Source organism: Monodelphis domestica, chromosome 7, assembly GCF_027887165.1.
Source record: "Monodelphis domestica isolate mMonDom1 chromosome 7, mMonDom1.pri, whole genome shotgun sequence".
Lineage (NCBI taxonomy): Eukaryota > Metazoa > Chordata > Mammalia > Didelphimorphia > Didelphidae > Monodelphis > Monodelphis domestica.
In genome coordinates, this window is record NC_077233.1 from 171,024,194 (window position 1) to 171,041,535 (window position 17,342).

At 50.7% G+C, this 17,342-nt stretch overlaps 4 protein-coding genes across 8 annotated transcripts; 2 read left to right on the forward strand and 2 right to left on the reverse strand.

Moving 5' to 3' along the window:
- Positions 1-615: 615 nt before the first annotated feature.
- Positions 616-5,246, forward strand: LOC130455554 (uncharacterized). Of its 3 annotated transcripts, none has more exons than XM_056806057.1 (6): positions 616-852; positions 2,424-2,840; positions 3,296-3,352; positions 3,998-4,042; positions 4,479-4,574; positions 4,655-5,246. In XM_056806057.1, exons 2-6 carry the CDS (start codon positions 2,501-2,503, stop codon positions 5,008-5,010), a joined length of 894 nt encoding a protein of 297 aa, XP_056662035.1. In that variant the 5' UTR covers positions 616-852; positions 2,424-2,500; the 3' UTR covers positions 5,011-5,246. The 3 variants fall into 3 exon arrangements, with proteins under 3 accessions (XP_056662035.1, XP_056662037.1, XP_056662038.1); XM_056806060.1 differs by having other exon boundaries at positions 635-852; positions 2,467-2,840; XM_056806059.1 differs by having other exon boundaries at positions 616-2,840.
- Positions 5,247-5,341: 95 nt separating this feature from the next.
- SIT1 (signaling threshold regulating transmembrane adaptor 1) lies at positions 5,342-6,987 on the reverse strand. The gene is made up of 5 exons (XM_056806061.1): positions 6,781-6,987; positions 6,522-6,657; positions 6,320-6,378; positions 6,167-6,228; positions 5,342-6,081 (listed from the first exon to the last, which is right to left on the reverse strand). Exons 1-5 carry the CDS (start codon positions 6,812-6,814, stop codon positions 5,839-5,841), a joined length of 534 nt encoding a protein of 177 aa, XP_056662039.1. The 5' UTR covers positions 6,815-6,987; the 3' UTR covers positions 5,342-5,838.
- Positions 6,988-10,870: 3,883 nt separating this feature from the next.
- On the forward strand, positions 10,871-13,777 carry CCDC107 (coiled-coil domain containing 107). Its single transcript, XM_056806062.1, has 6 exons — positions 10,871-11,091; positions 11,195-11,328; positions 11,442-11,505; positions 11,606-11,687; positions 11,784-11,890; positions 11,981-13,777. The coding sequence occupies exons 1-6, from the start codon at positions 10,977-10,979 to the stop codon at positions 12,184-12,186; spliced, it is 708 nt and encodes a 235-aa protein (XP_056662040.1). The 5' UTR covers positions 10,871-10,976; the 3' UTR covers positions 12,187-13,777.
- On the reverse strand, positions 12,304-16,855 carry ARHGEF39 (Rho guanine nucleotide exchange factor 39). 3 transcript variants are annotated; one of them, XM_007498800.2, is made up of 9 exons: positions 16,532-16,855; positions 16,166-16,260; positions 15,956-16,076; positions 15,604-15,722; positions 14,608-14,678; positions 14,314-14,442; positions 13,913-14,142; positions 12,686-12,774; positions 12,304-12,546 (listed from the first exon to the last, which is right to left on the reverse strand). In XM_007498800.2, exons 1-9 carry the CDS (start codon positions 16,661-16,663, stop codon positions 12,534-12,536), a joined length of 999 nt encoding a protein of 332 aa, XP_007498862.1. In that variant the 5' UTR covers positions 16,664-16,855; the 3' UTR covers positions 12,304-12,533. The 3 variants fall into 3 exon arrangements, with proteins under 3 accessions (XP_007498862.1, XP_007498861.1, XP_007498859.1); XM_007498799.2 differs by having other exon boundaries at positions 12,304-12,549; positions 16,532-16,853; XM_007498797.3 differs by having other exon boundaries at positions 12,304-12,774.
- Positions 16,856-17,342: the final 487 nt, after the last annotated feature.

Genomic DNA, 17,342 nt, shown 5'->3' on the forward strand with positions numbered 1-17,342 from the left:
CTGAAATTGTTTCTATATATCTTTACTTCACAATGAATGGAGAAGGTAGAGACAGAATTCAGAACTCAAAAAGGGAGGAATGTTAAAAAAAAATAAGTCAGATCTGGTCAATCTAGGTGGCTCAGTGGATTGAGAACTAGGCCTGGAGACAGGAGGTGTCCTAGGTTCAAATTTGACCTCAGACCCTTCCTAGCTGTGTGACCCTGGACAAGTCATTTAACCTCCATTGCCTAGCCCTTACTATTCTTTTGCCTTAGAACCAGAAGGTAAGAGTTAGAGAAAAAAAAAAGAAAGTCAGATCGGACTAGACAGTTTCTGTCTTCTAGCTCTAAAGCAATGATCTTTTGATCCTATTATCTTATCTTATTTACAATAACTCAATGAAAATTTTTGGGGAAAATCGAATCCCAGGATCTCAGAAATGAAATAGAGCTCAGTCTTTAGGTCCACGGGACCTAACACATTACTCCCGGCAAGCCTTTACCTCAGCTTTACTTCAACAACTTAAGTTTAGAAAGAATGGACTCCATTTCCCAGAAGGCAGAGGGCGGAAAGCTTTTCGGGACTTCATTTCCCAGAATGCCTCGAAAGGAAGGTGTTCCAGGGTTTCACTTCCCCGGATGTAGAGCCGGGTGTGTGAATGGTACGAGATGAGGGTGTGGGGAGGTCACACATGCGCAGTGCTGCTGCGGTGGCCCGGGGGTCTGTGCGGAGACGCGGCTGGGCTTGGCATTCGCCCTAAAGATAGGGAGGCTGAGGAAAGGGGCTGGGCTTTTGGCAGGAGCCCGGGCCGAGCAGGGTTGGGCTGCTGCTGCAGGGAGGGCGCGGGCCCTCCTTCCCACACTCCGGCAGGTACCGACCCGACCTGAACTGGAGGCGGCCCCACCCATCCCAGGCTGCCCCTGCCCCGGGGCGCCCCTCCCCCCCACCCTGCACGTCTGGGCCCAGGCATGCAGGGCCCCTCCCCCACCCACCTCGTCCCTCCCCGGACCCTCTACCTACCCCGGGATCCTCCACTACCCCTCTTCCACACAACGCACATCCCCAGCCCTGACCCCTCCCCCAGACCCTGCATATTCCTAGCCCTGGCCCCTCCCCTAGACCCTCCCCCGATCCTTGTCTCTCTCTACCATTCCTCTTCCACACAATGCACATCCCCAGCCTAGACCCCTCCCCTGCACCCTGCAAGTCTCAAGCCCTGCCTTCCACCCCCTCTCCCCCCAAACACACATGGCACATCCCCAACCCCTGCTCTTCCCCCAGACTCCCCCCACCCCATCCTCCCTCCACTACCCCCCCATACATGCACCTCCCCAACCCTGTCCCCTCCTCCAGGCAGTGCCCCCCATTCCAACCTCCCTCCACCCCCCCAAACATTCCATGCACATCCCCAGGCCCGATCCCTCCTCCAGACTCCCTCTCCCCCCCAGCCCCCCCGCCCCCCCCCCCGCCAAGCCTCATACACACAAAGCACTTCCCTCTCCCCACCCCCCCCATCCCAGCTCTCTCTGCCGCTTTACACCCATTTTGTACATCCCCCGCCCTGACTCCTCCCCCAGACCCCTACCCCCACCCCTCTCCTTGCCGGGCTCCCTCCACCCTTTTTCTCACACAGTATACATTCCCAGCCCTGACCCCCTTCCCAGCCCCCTGCACATTCCAGCTCCTCTTCCTCGCCCACATACACTTTACAACTTGAGCCTCTGGAATGCAGATACCCCCAAACTTTCCTACCCCTGTGTCTCCCCTAGAACTTCCCCATATTTATACAGTACATGCTGACATTCCTATCCCCACCTGTTCCCCTTCTCTCTGGGATGCACATTCCTAGCCCCTAGCATGTAGCTAGCTACCCCATACACACACTACAGTCCCCCAAAGCTCTCCACTTCAATCCCTCCCCAGAAGCTGCTGCCCAGGGTGTGTTGACATCCTGCATCCATCCTAAGCTCTCTTTACTCCCACTTCCACTTTACAGTTCTAGCCCCATGGACCCACCTTGGCCCTGGAGATTTACCTTTGGAGGGGCTGCCCCAGGCCACTACCCCACAGATGTCCCATCTGTCCCATCCACACCTGGCATTGTTAACTACCCTTTGGTGGCCACTCACACCCCTGGGAGGGTTAGCCCTTCAGCCCCAAGCACAGGCAGCATTCCTTATCCTCTACCATTTCCAAGACCCATACACCCATTATATCCACTTATATCCCTTGGACAAACCATTGCACTGGACTACCAGATCCCTTGACCCCTCTGGTACCTCCCTTCCTGATCCCTGGAACCCTCCTGTATGTCAGCCTATGTGCATACCTCCAACAGACCCCTTCCTCTCCAGCACCCCAAATCCCTTCCTGTGCTCCGCTGGTCCCAACCAGGCTAGCTCAGGTCTTTTTGTTTTGTTTTTTTTGTCTGTGTCCCACAGGCCATCTGTGACAGTCCCCTCCCCCAAGTCTCTCTTTTCCTAGGGTCTTGGTAGCCAGTGTAGAGGGAGGATCCTGAATGATGCCCAGGGGCCGGGCCTGGACCCAGCAGGAGATCAGCTGCCTCCTGACCCTGATCCAGGACTCTGGGGAGGTCACATTGCTCATGGCCTCCACTTCAAGGCCCAATGAGGCCTTGTGGCAGTCCATCTCCCAAGGGTTGGGGGCATCAGGCTATGGTCGAAGTGTGGCTCAGTGCCGATCCAAGTGGAAGGCATTGAAGCAGGCCTTCTACTCAGAGTGGGAAACAAGTCGCCAGGCAGGAGGTCCCTCCTCTCAGCCCCCACCCCACTACCGCACCATGAAGAGGCTGTGGAAGGCTGCTGGGAGGCCAGTTTTTGGAGAACGTCGCCTGCCAGGTAAAAGAATACCCCCTGGTGATGGGCCTCAGGGAGCTTCACTGGAACCCCAAAAGGCCACTTTTTGACCTACTTGTTTCTTTAGGGTTAGCAGGAAAAGGAGAAGGGTTACAAGTGTCTTCTCCCATACTCCATACTTATTCCTAGTCCTGATAGATCTGGTGAAGCTCCCATCTGGGAAGCACTATGCTCAGCTGGAGGCCCCCACCAGAGCTGAGCTACTGGGGGAGTGGGTGGCTAGGGATGGAGGAGAGGCACATTTAATCAGCAATCATCTATTAAGTGCCTGCTGTGTACCAGACACAGCTTCCCCCTGAGGATAAAAAGACAAAAATAAAACAGCACACAGTGCAGTCTTGGGAATGATGCAGAGATTTCTGGAATGTGAAATTTCTGGTGGGGAACAAGGCACTTTATTTAGCCTTAAGCTGACACTCTTCTCTCCAACTACCTAGGCTCTGAAACAAACCTTGAAGCAGGTCCGCCATCTTGTGCCAAGAAAGAAACTAATGGTAAGTATTTCCAGCAGCTGTGGTGAATAAGGAAGCTGAGGCTGAGGTCTATGGGACTTGGTGGAAAGGCAGAACTGGAACAAGAGTTTGTGTGCCCTAGGCAGGATTGGTAAATAGCCATCCTCTCCTTTGTTGGGTCCAAGTCAACACAACACACATTCATTGGGATCTTACTACACACTTGGCACTGAGCTGGTTGCTGGAGATACAAAGGTAGAGATGAAACAGTCTCTGCCCTCAAGGAACTTCTCTTCTTATGGGGGGATACAACATAATTTGAAGAGGAAGAGACAACTGGTAGCTGGTGCAGATCCAGGAAGGTTTCATAGAGAAAAAGAAGAGGAGGAGGTGATGGCACCTGAACTAAGCTTTATAGAATGCAGAGTCCACCTGATACTTCACTGGAGGACATGTATAGATATAATGCCCATGTGCAGCAACAAGCATAATTTTCTGGGATTTAAATATATATACTTTATTAAAAGTGTCCTGTTTGACATGCTTCCCCCTCAACTGAGGTCTTTGCTGTTGAACCAATGAGCTAGTCTTTCCCTAACCTGGCACTTGTGGTTAGGATGTCTGTGGATGGGGTCAACATTAGGGTCAGCAGATTAAAAGCCAAATGTATCTGTCCTTCCTTTACAGCTCCTGAGGAGAAGCAGGAAAGCCCTCCCCCTTCCCAGCTTCCAGGTAAGGCCAATGAGTTTCATTTTTCTTAGGGTTTGGGATAGAGAACATGGAGTTGAGAGGAGTGATTTAGCAGAGAGCAGTAGCATAGGGAAAGGGTCAGAGGGGTTGGATCACTAGACTTTCCCTTGGCTATTCCCCTCAGGTTTCTGGGTAACCATTCCCAGGTCTCATCTCAGGTGGCACCCCTTGCCCCATTCTCTTAGAACCTTTCTCACTGTAAGGGGGCTAGCTAACTTTGCCCATTTCCCCAATCTCTGTCTTCAAAGAAGCTAAAAACAGCCCCTACCTTGGAGCTGGATAAGCAAGGGGGTCTCCCAGGGCTGAATTGCGAGTAAAAAGAGACAGAATCCTCACTGCAGTGAAGGATCATGTCGAAGTGGAGCCCAACAGGGCTTAGTACTTTTTTTGGTTTTCCTCCCCCCCACTCCCACCCCAGAAGAGACTCCAGCCTTGGTGCCAGAGATCCCAGTGAGGCCAGATCTGGTCCCTGAAGTAACCAGAGAAGAGCCAGCCCATGTGTCAGTGCTCCAAGGTAATCTGCATCCCCCTCCCATCCTTCTCTGGGGCTTGGGGCCTGGTAACAGGCCTCCACCCACCAGTGTACTCTTGCAGGCCCTGGGGTGGTGAGCCTTCTCCAGAACATGCAGGAGCTTCTGGTACAGATCTTGCAAACATCGAGACAGCAGCAGGCGCTGCTTGAGAGCTTGGCCCAAGACACTGTCTCCCACCTGCACCTGCTGTCTGATGGCCTGGGCCAGATGGGCCAGACCTTGCAGGCCCTGCTGATGCATAGCCCCAGCTGGCAGAGCCCCCGTTCCCTGCTCACGACTGCACACACTGGCACTCGGCCTCACCCCTCCGTCCTGGGCCTGCACTCTCCCCATTCCCCCTCCATTCCTGCTGCCCCCGTTGGCCCCTGCCTGAAGGAGGAGACCATCTTGCCCCCACCCAGGTTTGCTCCATTATGAATGTGAACCCTCTTCCCGTTGCTGTGGCGAGAGCCAGTAAGACCACTCTGTCTCTGATTTCCTTTTTCCTGCCAGTGACTACAGATCCCCTGCTTCCCCACCCCTGGTAGTCTGTACCCAAGACTGGAGACTTTTATGTAAATGTCCTCATATTTTAGAAAATATTTAATTTAAAAGAAACATGCATCCTTTTTTTACAGTGAGAGATTATTTGATTAAAGAAAAAAAAATCAAAATAGCCGGAGAGGGGGCTGTGCCCCTGACTCCACCCTGTTCTTTCAATTTCTTGGAACCTGTATTAGGGGGCTGAAGATGGGTACCTCAGGTATCACTTGTCCTTGCGGGTGCCTGGCATCTTGGTGCATACATTCCAGCTTAGTGGGCTCTCGTACCCTTGCTTGCTTTCTGGGGCTCTAATGTGCACATGCTTGTTCTGGCACATCTGCTCCTCCCAGGCACTCATGGCCCCCCACCCCCAGATACCACCACCACTTCCTGTGTTTCCGAAGAAGCTGGAGATGTGTCGTGGGGGCCGGAACTGGCTAACCTCAGAAGGACTGAGAAGGGAGGGGGTGTGAAAGCAATCTCCACCCAGCAGGGGTGTCTAAAAGTGGAGCTGGTCTCATGCCCTGATGAATTGAATAGCTTCCCTGGCTTCCTAGCATATTGGAGTGGGCTTCTCTCTCCCCTGCTCTCTCCTGTGGTCATAACCCAAATTAAAGTGACCCTGGGCTGAGCGGGGAGGTCAGGCCCCATGCACCACGGCCTCTTTCCTCTCCTCCCTCCCCCCCCCCAGATGAATTTGGTACTTCAGCATGGGTCTTCCAGTCATCCATCCCCTGGCTGGCTGTTGGCATAGTCCTCATCAGGAAATGCTGCCCGGCGGGCCTGGGATCCCACAGAAGCATAGAGTTCGGGCTCTGGGAGCCGAGGCAGAGGCGCTGGCTGCTCGGCATCCAACACCATTAGCACCTCGGAGTACTTGATAGGTGGCCCAGGACTGGGCCCCGGGGAGCGCCCCAGAGGGGGCTGCAGCTGCAGGCTGGCGTAGCACATAGCTTCTTCCCTTGCCTGGGGACACAGAGGCAGATTAAGGGGTGTGTGGGGACCTCAGGACCTCAGTTTCCCTGCCCTTTGCGTCCCAGATCAGACTTACTTGAGGGAGGTCTCCTTCAGGTTGTTCTTGAAGGGTGGACCCTGGCTTCTGTGGGAGCCTCCCTGAGACAGGATGTAATCAGACCCTCGTTCACAAGCTCCTGAGTCCCTCTATACCCCGCCTCATCACTTTGCCTCCCCCCAATCTCCTCACCTGTCTGCAGGTATGTCAAGTTCCCATAGAGAGGTACCTCTTCCACAGGCCTTTTGGGGCTGCAATAGGAAGGAGGAGGGGTAGCGGATGAACAAGAAAGATGGGAAAGGCCAGAGTACAGAACTATCCCTTTGGAATCTCAGAGAGATTAGGGATGCCTGAGGGGATGGCCTCCCTCTGGTGCCTCCTCAGAAGTACTCACCATTCCTGTCCCTGGAAGGTCCTGTTCTTCTCTTTGGTCCATCGGGCTAGGTGCTCAACCAGTACCAAAAGCAGCAACAGGGACACCGCCCCAAGCAGGGCCCACAGCCCATAGGCACACTGCAGGTCAGGGAACCCTGAAAGGAGTAGTCACTAGGCCATCACCACACCCTCTTCTTGACCAGGCCCTTCCCCTTCAGCCAAGCTATCCCCCACCTCCTCCCTGCTCAGTCCCAGCCACCCTCCTGTCCCCACCTCACCAGCTGTAGCATTTTCGCATTTCCCCCCCATCATTAATGCAAAGATATCGGAGTCTGAGCCTACTGAGGGAAACCTGCAGTGCCCCTCAACCCCCTGGAGCTAGGACCCTCTAGGCTCAGAGCCCCAGTTGCCTTCCTCTGTGGATAACGACAAGGAGAGAGCCCCTCTCCCTGCCTCAGTCACTCAGACCCTTGCAGCTCGGCACATTAGCTGCAACTACGAAAGCCACAGGAGCTTCCTTCCGGAGCAGAGATGGGGGAAATGTCCTCCCCTCCCCAGATGTGGGAGTCCCATGAAATGTCTCCTGCCCTCATGCCCTTTCTTCCCTCCGCTTTAACCTCATTGTTCCTAGGGAATATTGAGGGAAGATACTCAGTGCTGACTTAAAGGTACTTGATTTTAGACCTATTAACCTGGGGCACTTTGGCCCAAGCCTCATTATGATAAATCCCCCGTGGGTTCCTATCCCTGAGAATCCCAAGCATAGGCCTTGCAATGTGGTGGAGAGAAGGAATGGATGAGGGATGGAAAGGAGGAATGGACCTGATCTGAGAACTAGTTCTCCTTTCTAGCTTCCTCACCAGAACCATTCACCTCAATTCTCCCAGAGTAGAAGGAACTTCCCCTCCAGGTTACCCCTTATTTAACTCAATCTTTTCCAGGCCTACATGCTACACAATTTATCTACTGTCTCTCCTCTTTCTATTCCCAGGATACCCACCTTATTTAGACGTCTTCCTTTTGTTTGGAATGCAAGAGCAGCCTTCTAACTGGCCTCCTTGCTATCTGCCTTTTCCCATCTGCAACATGCCGTCAAATTAGTCTTCCTAATGCTGAGATCTGATGGCATAACTCCCCTCCCTCAACCACATTTCAGCAGCACCCTAGTAAAACTTCCTTGCCCTCTTTGTTCTGACCCAACCCCCCTTTTCAGCTACCTCATCTTAGTTTCCTCTAAGCTGTAATTAAAGGTTAGAGCATAAGTTTCCTTTAGACTTGGATAACGATGAACAGGGCAAGTGAGCTCTAGTGTCTCCAGCTCTGCCTTCATCTTTTCCTTTTCTGGTGGTAATCAGCCTTCTGGTGTTCAGTGCTTCCTTCTCTCCAACCTCCTGGCCTGGTCAGATAATAGTCTTTCTACAAAGACAAGAAGACTCTGGGCATTCATTTCCCTCAACTTTCTTTTTTATGAAGGTGGGAGAGGAGAGAAAGGAGGTACTACCCCCTCGTTTTCTTTTCCATTAAAGTGCATCCTTCCATCTAGGCTGAGAATTATTTTAGGATGCTGGGGTAGTGGAGCCTAGGCCAAGAGTTCCTTGGTTGGGATCTCCTTCCTCATCCCAAGCCAGAGACCCTTCTCAGCACCCAGGTGGGTAGGTCAAGTTTGTTACTGTTAGTACAGAGCTTCTAGGCTTCTGTGGACCATTCTAGGAACTCAATCGCCTTCTGAAATGTTTATTTCAGAAAATGGAGTAAGAGTTCCAAGGACCCTATTTGCAAAAGAACAGTTGACTGTTAAACTTAGGGATAGCCTCTTAGAGTCTCACACTAACATTCCAATTCATTCTGTTTATTCACTAAAATAATTTCCCTAAAACAGATCTGATGATGCTCCCCCCCCCCCCCCCCATCTAATCAGTTTCAGTGACTATCACTTCCAGGGTCAAATACAAAATGCTCTGTTTGCTATTCATAATCTTAACTCTCCTACCTTCCCAGGCTCCTTACACGTTATTCCCTACCACTGGCTGTTCCATGAATAAGACCTCTCTCTGCACTGAGCATTTTCTCTGGCATCCTCCATGCCAGGATCATTCCCTCTTCCCTGCTTTGATTTCTGACCTCCGTAGCTTCCTTGAAGTCCCAACTAAAATCCCACCTTTGACAGGAAGCCTTTCCCATCCTCTTTTCCTCTAGTGCCCTCTCAGCCATGTCCCATTTATTCCCATTTATCCCATCTTCCCCTCCCCCTGCCTCTCCAATTAGATTGTGAGCTTCTTGAGGGTGGGCAATATCTTCTGGCTCTTTTGGATCCCCAGTAACTAGGCACTTACTAAAATATTTATCGACCAACTCTCCTCCCCAAATCCTGCCCTTATATCAGACTAAGGGACGCCAGCATACATTGATTCTCCCTCAAATGCCTTAAACACTCATTTCCACAGCCTATTCACTGCCCACAACCTACCCCTCCACTCAACCTCAGCCACATACAAAGATGGTTATACTTTTGATCTTGACACCACCTCCCCGTTAAAGAATTCTGAAACCCTCTTATCTGGCTTTTCATCTCTCAGCCATCCTTTGCATGACCCCACTCTTCATCCTCACTATGATCTTCAGGCCCTTGACCCTGACAATTCTCTCCAGGCTATCCCCCCTGAACTAGCCACTCTCTCCTAGTCTCCCCATCTTATGGTGAATCCATTCAACTGGATGCTCCTTTCCTTTCTTGAATCCCTAGGCCCTTTATCAGAGTACCCATGACACCCAAGCCTCAGCCTTGGATCACTCCCACCCTTTGTTGCCTTTGTGCAACTTTAGAAACAAGGTGAAGATGCCATGCTTCATGGCATGCTCCCTAAGCTCTGACCAGCGCCTCACTGCTTTTCCCTCTACAATTTCACTTCGGCTCCCATGGATTTCATTTGCCATCTCTGTGATGATGACCTTAAATCTAGCCTCCTTGCTAACCTCCCATCTCCTTGGTTCTCACTGGACTGTGGCCCTCTGGCCCTCTGGAGCTGCAGTAAGTGCCATATAGCTGAACCAGAACCTGCCAACCAAGACTCCCAGTCCCTCATTCTCTCACATCACATATTCTCTGACACTGTCATGGTTCTGGTACAATCCTTCCTCTCCTCATGCAGGACTTCTGTATTAGCCTGCTGGATGTGGATCTGCCAGGACTTCCTCCATTCAGCCACTAGTGATTTTTCTAAAAAGCAGCTCTGACCCCCTTCAAACTGCAGTGGCTCCCTATGGCCTCCAAGAGCAAATACAAAAGGCATTCACAGCCCTTCTTACTGTAGTCCCCCCTGCCTTTCCAGGCTTAGACGTTACTCCTGTGGTACTCTTGGGTCTAATGACCCTTACCACTTGACTGTTACTCAGGCGGTACTCCATCCTTCCACTCCCTGCATTCTCCCTGGCTCTTCTTCCCTCCGCCTCCTGGTTCGGTTTTAATCCCTCCTTCTTCAGGACGTCTTCTCCAATTACGGTGCTTCCCTTTTATTGATTGAAACCCGTACTTCATGTCCTTGGAACTCTGGGACAGAAGGACCAGGGCTAGGCAATTAGGGGCTAAATGACTTGCCAGGAAGTGTCGGAGGTCAAACTTGAGCCCAGACCATCCGAACTTCTGGCCATGCTCTCTTTTTCTCGAAGTTTTTTCTTTTATTATTCTCAAACTGTTTGCATATCCACTTTTTTAGATCGCAAGCTCCTAGAGGGAGGGGGCATTCTTCCTTTGGGTATAGCGACAACAGAACAGAATGAATGTTTTTAAAGCAACTAAAGAAAAGTAGACGCGCTGAGAATGAGCCCCGTGGAGTTGGTGCGCATGACGCACTGCCTGCGTAACTATCCAGTTCTTGACTAAGGGCGGCCTCATCGCGCTCCCTCCGCTCAGTGCTTCAACCGAGGTTGTAGAACTTCTTGGCAGGGAGATATGGAGCTGCGACATAGGCCAGACCGCACGTGCGTGCGTGGCACTTTCTGCCATTGGTCCGGGGACTTTCCCCTAGGCGCAGATGGGGAACATGTCCCCCGTACGTAGCCTAGGTAACAGGCCTTCAGCAAGCGCCTCCGATCTTTTCATTGGCACACACTTTTATAAAGACCCAAAGAACGTCAGCCCTTTTATATTGTGGTTAGAAAATTTTAGAGAATTTTTTTCAGACTTCCAGAATTAAAGTCCTTTACTTGAGAAACAAAATTAGAAAAGGATAGTATTGCAAAAAATTCATCGAAATAAATAGTATCTCTGGAGAATTTGAGAGAAGTAGCCAGCATACACCCGGAGACCCGTTAGATGAATATATTATGTAAATTAAGGGAGTTAGTCACTCGCTCCCGACTGGATGGGCGGGACCAGCTGGGCGCACTGCGTGTGTCGTCACGCGGTGCGTCTGCGTCTGCCCCACGTTACAGGGCTGTGCTGGCCTCCAATTCAGGCTCGCACCGCCCTCTCGCCATGCCAGCCCCAGGGCTCTGCGGCCAGGTACTGGTCCCGGCCGCGCTAGCGCTGCTACTCGTGGGCGTAGCGCTCCGGATCTTCGAAGGTGGCGCCCGACCGCGGCCCCCCGCAGGTAATGGGCGGCAGAAGGAGGGGAGAAGAGTGGCGCGGCCGGAGATAGGGACCTCCTCGCGCCACTCTGCGGTCGTGACCCCAACTCTGCTTTCGCTCTGCAGGTGAGCCATCCCGAGACGGACAGCGGAGGACGCCAGAGGAGCCTCGGGCGGCGGGTCCACCGTGGGGGCCGCTGCCCTTGGGAGCCTTGTATGCCGTGGGCGCCCTGGCCTTCGTACTGCGCCGGTGTCTGCAGGTGTGGGGGTCCGGGTCCCTGGGGTGGGGAATGGTTGACGTCCGGAGGGGCGTCCCACTACAGTATGCGCCCTCGGGTGTGGTAGGAGACCGACGTGCCTTATCTCATTTTAGGGACAAGATGAGGCCGAAGTTTCCCCAGAGGAGAAGCCCACCGAGAAGGACCTTTTGCACAGAGGTGAAGGCCACGGGGGGGGGGGGGGGGCCGGGGCAGGGGGGCAGATAGAAGTGGGCTGCCCCCATCGATGTCACGGGGCAAATGGCTCTTACTTTCCCAGAAGAGCAGCTGGCCCAAAAGCTAGCCAAGACGGAGCAACTTCTGGGAGGCCTGCTGGACCAGCTGGACCCTCTGTTTGAGCGGTGAGAGGTGATGGGCCCAGGCCGGGATGAGGGTTATGCGGTTCTGGGGCATGGAAGAAGGCAAGTAGAAGGAAGCCTGACTGGGTATCTCTGCAGTGTGGATGCTCTGGCTGGAGCCCAGCAGGACCTGTTGACCTTAAGGCTTCACACCATCAGCCAGCTGTTAAAGGACAAGGGGCTGGACACCACCACCACTTCCCAAGGTAGGGGTCCTTGGATGGAATATCAGATATTTGTGTCTGATATTGTCTGATTTGAGGACTCATGCTGCCCCCCTTCCCCCCCACACACAGAGTACAACCCCCCTATCCATGAGGACCCGAGTGCTGAGGAAGATGATGGCAGTGACCTTCAGACCTGGGGTTGGGGGGAGGAACCTGAGGAGAGAGGAACTGAGGCCTGGGCTCCACATGTCTCCTGGGACCAATTTGGGGAAAATGGAAAATTGTGGGGACTCAGGAGGAGGAAATGGATCACAGGAATCCAAGTCACAGACTAAGGCAGATAGAATGAGATTTAGCCTCTCAGGGGTTAAGGGAATATTATCAGTTTTAGAGAACTTGGCAAGGAATCGAAAGCTCAGATTTGAGGGAAAAGGCTCTGTTCAAGGAGCTGAGAAGTTTTAATAAAAATAAAATTTATTCCATTTAAATATACAACTTGATCATCCAAAACATAAATCAGTGTGTACTCCATCAAATAGAAATACATACATATATATACATATCATCCACACATTCTCATCATAGTCTTTAATACCAAATGGTTATACAAGTCCTGGAAATGCTGGGCTTCAAAGCAACCAGTCTCCCCATATCTAGTTGGAAACAGTTGTAAAGTGCTCTTCTACCTTCTCTGGCTGCTGTAGAAAAAGAACAATAAATAAGCCTGGTCCCCAGGAGCCAGAGAAATATAGAGTACATAAATGGTGATGGAAACACATGAATTCTACATATTGCAAAATCATTCCTTAGAACTAAGTGAGATGCAAGGCATACCTGATGGCTAAGGTCAGACTGTGGTACCAACGAGATAGTGACTCTTGGTTGGTGGACATGAGCAGCAGTTTTTCCTGGGGAAAAGAAAGCTGAGAGGAAGGAAAAAATAACTTAAGTTCTCTATCCAGAAAACTCAATCTTAAAGCTGAAGCTATTGCTATCTAAGAAAAGGATAAATATATGCAGTCAAGGATGGTGATAGGATCTTCAACTTGTAATCTGATATAGTGAGGGAACTAATAACACAGGGCTGTAACTTCTCTTCAATTTATAATCTTACATAGTAGTATAGACCAAGGATTGATAAATTAAAGCCTATTGGCAAACTGCCTATTTTTCTATGCTTTTCTAAAACATTATTTAAAAAATATAAAGACTATTCTTGGCAGTACAAAAACAAATGGCAGTCCATGTACCAATCCTTGTTCTGGGGTACTGAGGTGAAGTGATTTGCACAGTGTGTGTGTGTGTGTGTGTGTGTGTGTGTGTGTGAGAGAGAGAGAGAGAGAGAGTGTGTGTGTGTAGAGGTGAGACTTGAACTCAGGTCTGCATGGCTCCAAAATTAGCTGTCTACTGTTCTTCATAGCCTATCATGTGAAGGTATTGGTGGTTGTAGCAAACAGATTTCAAGTCTATGCTACATGGAGGACAGGGCTTATTTCTTAAACCCTGGGAAAGATTTAGGGGAGGGAGTACTGAGAGTGTTCAGTCGTTTTGAGCTGGAAGAATCTTTAGAGATGACCTGGTCTAATCCAATCCCCTAATTTTACAAATGGGATAAGAGGTTCAGAGTGCCCAAAGTCACATACTAGCTAGAGGTATAAGTGGGATTGAAATCGAGGTCTCCTGAATCCTACCCAGTTCAAATGATCTTATGCCATGTTTATATGTTTTAAAAGAAATTCCTAAAGATGGATCTAAACAGGTTACTCAGGAAAATTTGGGGCCACATATCTGTCTTGTTGGAATGTCAGACTGACCATAATGTATCTTCTACAAATTGGGGCTTAATTTATTGTTTTGTTGATTGTCTAAACTTAAAGTGATGGATATTAATAATGCCGCAGATTAAACTTAAAAGTGTGTCATGAATACATTTTTTTTTTTAGAATAGCTGTTAAGCATATATATCTTGGGGGTAGTTATAGGCCTGATCCTAGGAATAAAAGAACTGTGAGGTCTAACCCAGGGAACACTCTCCCTACCCCTGAGCACAGTTCCACTTACACTGAGCAGTCCACCCCCTGCTCCCCCTGAGTGGCCAAAGATCCTCTGGAGTTGACACTGGGCCATGGGGTAAAGGGCCCGACAAGCAAAGGTCCCTCCATATAGGACATGTAGAACAGACCGGGGCTTAGCCATCAAAAGTGCATCAGAGAAGAGGAAGAACATTCGAGGCTTTGGCTCCCCCTTAGGTGGGACCACTAGTAGCCAGCCCTGTCGAAGGAACCAGCGCCCTGTGGTAGAGAGAAGAAGGTGATTAGTATATTTCACAAAGACCAGGGGGTGACACTGGGAATGTGCTACTTCTCTAAAAATATTCTTATATTTTGAGATCTTGGGGGAGAAGGATCCTAAAGGCCTTTGTGGAGCAAGGGGACCAGAGGGGTAGGGGTTAGGACTCTGACCTTTGGTCAGGCCTTTAGCCCGACGACCACTCAGCAAAGTCTGAATACGGTGGAGTTGTCTGCCATTCTCCTGTTCCCGACTAATGGCACTAACGTGCTGGATGGCCTCACTCAGCTTCTGAGCAGCCTCTAAAATGATAACCCCCGCCAAAATGCCATTTGATTAATAAAACAACTAGAAAAGAGGTGTTAAGGAATGGAGAAGAGAAGGAAAAAGGAGACTAAAAGATCCAATTGTGGAGCTAGCATTGGAGTCTGGGATATATTCATGATGTTGGCTTGGGGCAAACATACTTGTGAGCTGTGGATAGTCAGGGCTGTCAGGACCCGTATTTTCAGCCAAAGCTACAACCAGGTTTTCATATCTGGAACAGATGGAAAGAAGTTTTAGGGATGTTAGTTGCCAAGTAAGCCTAGGAAAAGCAAACTTATCCAATCATCGATTGATCAAAATATCACTTTTCTACTAGACAAACCATTATGGATACATTTGTTTTCTGTATTTCCTGGCTCAGAAGAGGTTGATTTCTTGCAGCTCTAACTTAAAGTCTCATTTACTTTCTCTATTCCTACACCTATCCAGAGCTCCATGTGCTCAAATCTTGTTCTTACATCCAGAAGTAGAAGGTACTCTGCCTATTTCTCCAAGTAACCACGATGGAATTTCTGGCATTTACTCCATAGGGAGAGGGAGTGACACAGGGAGAATTCTACAAAAGGCTACAGATTCCCAGCTCCCTACTTATTTTCCTGGAGTTATTTAATCCTAGTCTTGTCCATGCTTTCTATGGACAAAAAGAGTTTGTGAAAAAAGCAGCATACCCAGGAATTTGGGTATTTAAATCACAAAATACCAATGCTCACTGTTTGACAGCCAAAGGACGGCCAAACCTGATCTTAATAATAGCTGACCTTTATCTAGTCCTTTGAAATTTGCAAAACATTTCACACACTTTTATATCATTTGATCCTTACAACAACCCGAATTGGTAATGTTATATATTATATTTTTTTGTTATACATATTATAATACCTACAGGTTTTATTCCTATTTTACAGGTGTGGAAACTAGGGCCAAGAGGGATTGACTTTCCCAGAGACTTTTGAGACAGAATTCCAAACCTTGGTGTTAGTGATTTAAGCCCAGTGCTACCCGCCCTACCCTGACAGTCAGTCACCTCCCAATTGAGAGTATGAGGTGAAGACAAGCCCTCTTTCAGAACTAGGGAAAGGGTCTGAGAGTAGACTGGCATCAGAGCAGGGATCAAGTTGGAATCAGAGATCACTTACTGTTGGAGGCGTTGCAGTGGCAAGGGAAGCAGGTCCACAAGCCGAAGGCCCCCAAACTCAGGCCGTCCCTCCTGAAGCTGTACAAACCTTCTGAAGTGCTTACTCTTTCTTAGCCGCTTCTAAGTTGAGAGTGGGGTTGGGTTATGGAAGAAAAGCAATAAGGGGCACAATTTGGTGCTTATACTGCCCTTACAGTTACTTGTGCACACAGTCTATACTATTAACTTTCTGGGATGAGGGCCTTGCCTGTTTGTAGCATATACAGGAGATTCACAATAAATGTACTGAGACAAAATAGGGAATGAACAAATGCCCTGAGGGGGGGAACACCTCTCCCAGGAAGTGGGGGTACCTGCAGTGTGGCTCTGGACTGCTCTTCGTTTGCAGCAAAACGAGTGTAGAGTTCCAGGTGGTGACAGAATCTTTCTAGGCCTGCCCCCCAATTCCCAGCTTCCAGGTGCAGGAGCAGCTCCCTGTGCAAAAAGGAAAACACAGACTGCCTTCCGCAGGCACACCTCCGGCCCACTGTTCTCCCACAAACACCCTTTCTGCCCTTACTCACTGGCTGGCAATATGGATGGATTCCCAGGGTCCAAACACAGCCAGTAGCTCAGCTGGTCGCAGGGTCCCTTTAGCTCTCAAAATGCATAAAAAGTACTGGGGAGGGGAAGGGGAGAGTCATAGGATTGGGGGGAGGCTGGACGACACCCGGCGAAACTTTGAAAGACCGCTAAAGTACTTAAAAGTGTAGGCAGTACCCCAACCACAGATCAGACCAGGGATCTTTCTGTGCCCACCAGTGTGCTACTCACTCCCACCCCACGAGAATCCTGGTTCTACCCCTAGTCTGCCCCAACTCCCTACCCGGGGCTCCGCCCTCCGCCCCCCTCTCCCAGACCCGTGCCCACCAGCCGGTGTCCACGCGCACCTGCACCACCAGCGCCAACTGCTCCTGGTAGCGGCGCTCCGTCTCTAGTAGCTCTCGCGCCGTGCGGCCTCGCTTCCGCTCCCAGCGAGCCCGCTGCTCGCTTACGGGACACCGTGGCCCCGGACTCCCCATGGTGGGGCGGGGGAGGTCGGACCGGAATGGAAACAATAACCCTTCCACCACCAGAGAAGGGGGCGCTCGGTCACTTCACCCAGAAAAAGAGATCCTCACGCGCCCGCGTCAATTGCGAGCTCACCCCTCCACTCCAAATGCCAGAGGCTGGGACCTACCAGGATTCAAATTCCAACCGCCACCAAGAGAGGCGGGGCCGGGGAGAAGCTGGTCTAGTAAAGGGCATTCTGCATGGCGCCCCCTGCTGCCTAGGAAGCCAAGATGCCGCCGATACTGCGCATGTACCTAAAAGGCCTTGGGCCTCCACCATTCCTCCCCTCCCGTTTTCCGACGTGGGCATGCGCGCCCCCAACCCCGCCCCTATCGGGGCTCTGGGTGCTCTAGGTGGGGCCCCTCCTTCTTCCCCCCCCTACCACGTCCCAGAATTTGGTGTAATCTTATGCGGTGAGGACTTCTAGTGTAGTGGTTTTGGATTTTATAGTGGGAACTTAGCGCCTCCCACGCCGATTTACCAATAAGGAATATGAAGTTCAGAGAGGCAAGGGTTTTTTCCAAAGTCACACAGCTAGCGAGTAGAGCCGAAAGGACTTTCATCCTAAGCCTTCTGACTCATTGTTAATGTTCTTCCTATTAACTCAATTGTACTCAACATTTATCAATTTTATTAGGGTCAAAGACA

What these genes read in the sequence shown, in the direction of transcription:
- CCDC107 (XM_056806062.1), top strand. Translation starts at nt 10,977, where the DNA reads ATGCCAGCCCCAGGGCTCTGCGGCCAGGTACTGGTCCCGGCCGCGCTA. An exon ending in TACTGCGCCGGTGTCTGCAG is followed by an intron (nt 11,329 to 11,441) that starts GTGTGGGGGTCC and finishes ATCTCATTTTAG; the next exon opens with GGACAAGATGAGGCCGAAGT. An exon ending in CTGGACCCTCTGTTTGAGCG is followed by an intron (nt 11,688 to 11,783) that starts GTGAGAGGTGAT and finishes GTATCTCTGCAG; the next exon opens with TGTGGATGCTCTGGCTGGAG.
- ARHGEF39 (XM_007498797.3), bottom strand. Translation starts at nt 16,663, where the DNA reads ATGGGGAGTCCGGGGCCACGGTGTCCCGTAAGCGAGCAGCGGGCTCGC. An exon ending in CCACTGCAACGCCTCCAACA is followed by an intron (nt 14,679 to 15,603) that starts GTAAGTGATCTC and finishes CATCTGTTCCAG; the next exon opens with ATATGAAAACCTGGTTGTAG. An exon ending in TGACTATCCACAGCTCACAA is followed by an intron (nt 14,443 to 14,607) that starts GTATGTTTGCCC and finishes TTATCATTTTAG; the next exon opens with AGGCTGCTCAGAAGCTGAGT.
- LOC130455554 (XM_056806059.1), top strand. Translation starts at nt 2,501, where the DNA reads ATGATGCCCAGGGGCCGGGCCTGGACCCAGCAGGAGATCAGCTGCCTC. An exon ending in TGCCAAGAAAGAAACTAATG is followed by an intron (nt 3,353 to 3,997) that starts GTAAGTATTTCC and finishes CTTCCTTTACAG; the next exon opens with CTCCTGAGGAGAAGCAGGAA. An exon ending in CCATGTGTCAGTGCTCCAAG is followed by an intron (nt 4,575 to 4,654) that starts GTAATCTGCATC and finishes GTACTCTTGCAG; the next exon opens with GCCCTGGGGTGGTGAGCCTT.
- SIT1 (XM_056806061.1), bottom strand. Translation starts at nt 6,814, where the DNA reads ATGATGGGGGGGAAATGCGAAAATGCTACAGCTG. An exon ending in ACCTTCCAGGGACAGGAATG is followed by an intron (nt 6,379 to 6,521) that starts GTGAGTACTTCT and finishes TTCCTATTGCAG; the next exon opens with CCCCAAAAGGCCTGTGGAAG. An exon ending in CTTGACATACCTGCAGACAG is followed by an intron (nt 6,229 to 6,319) that starts GTGAGGAGATTG and finishes ATCCTGTCTCAG; the next exon opens with GGAGGCTCCCACAGAAGCCA.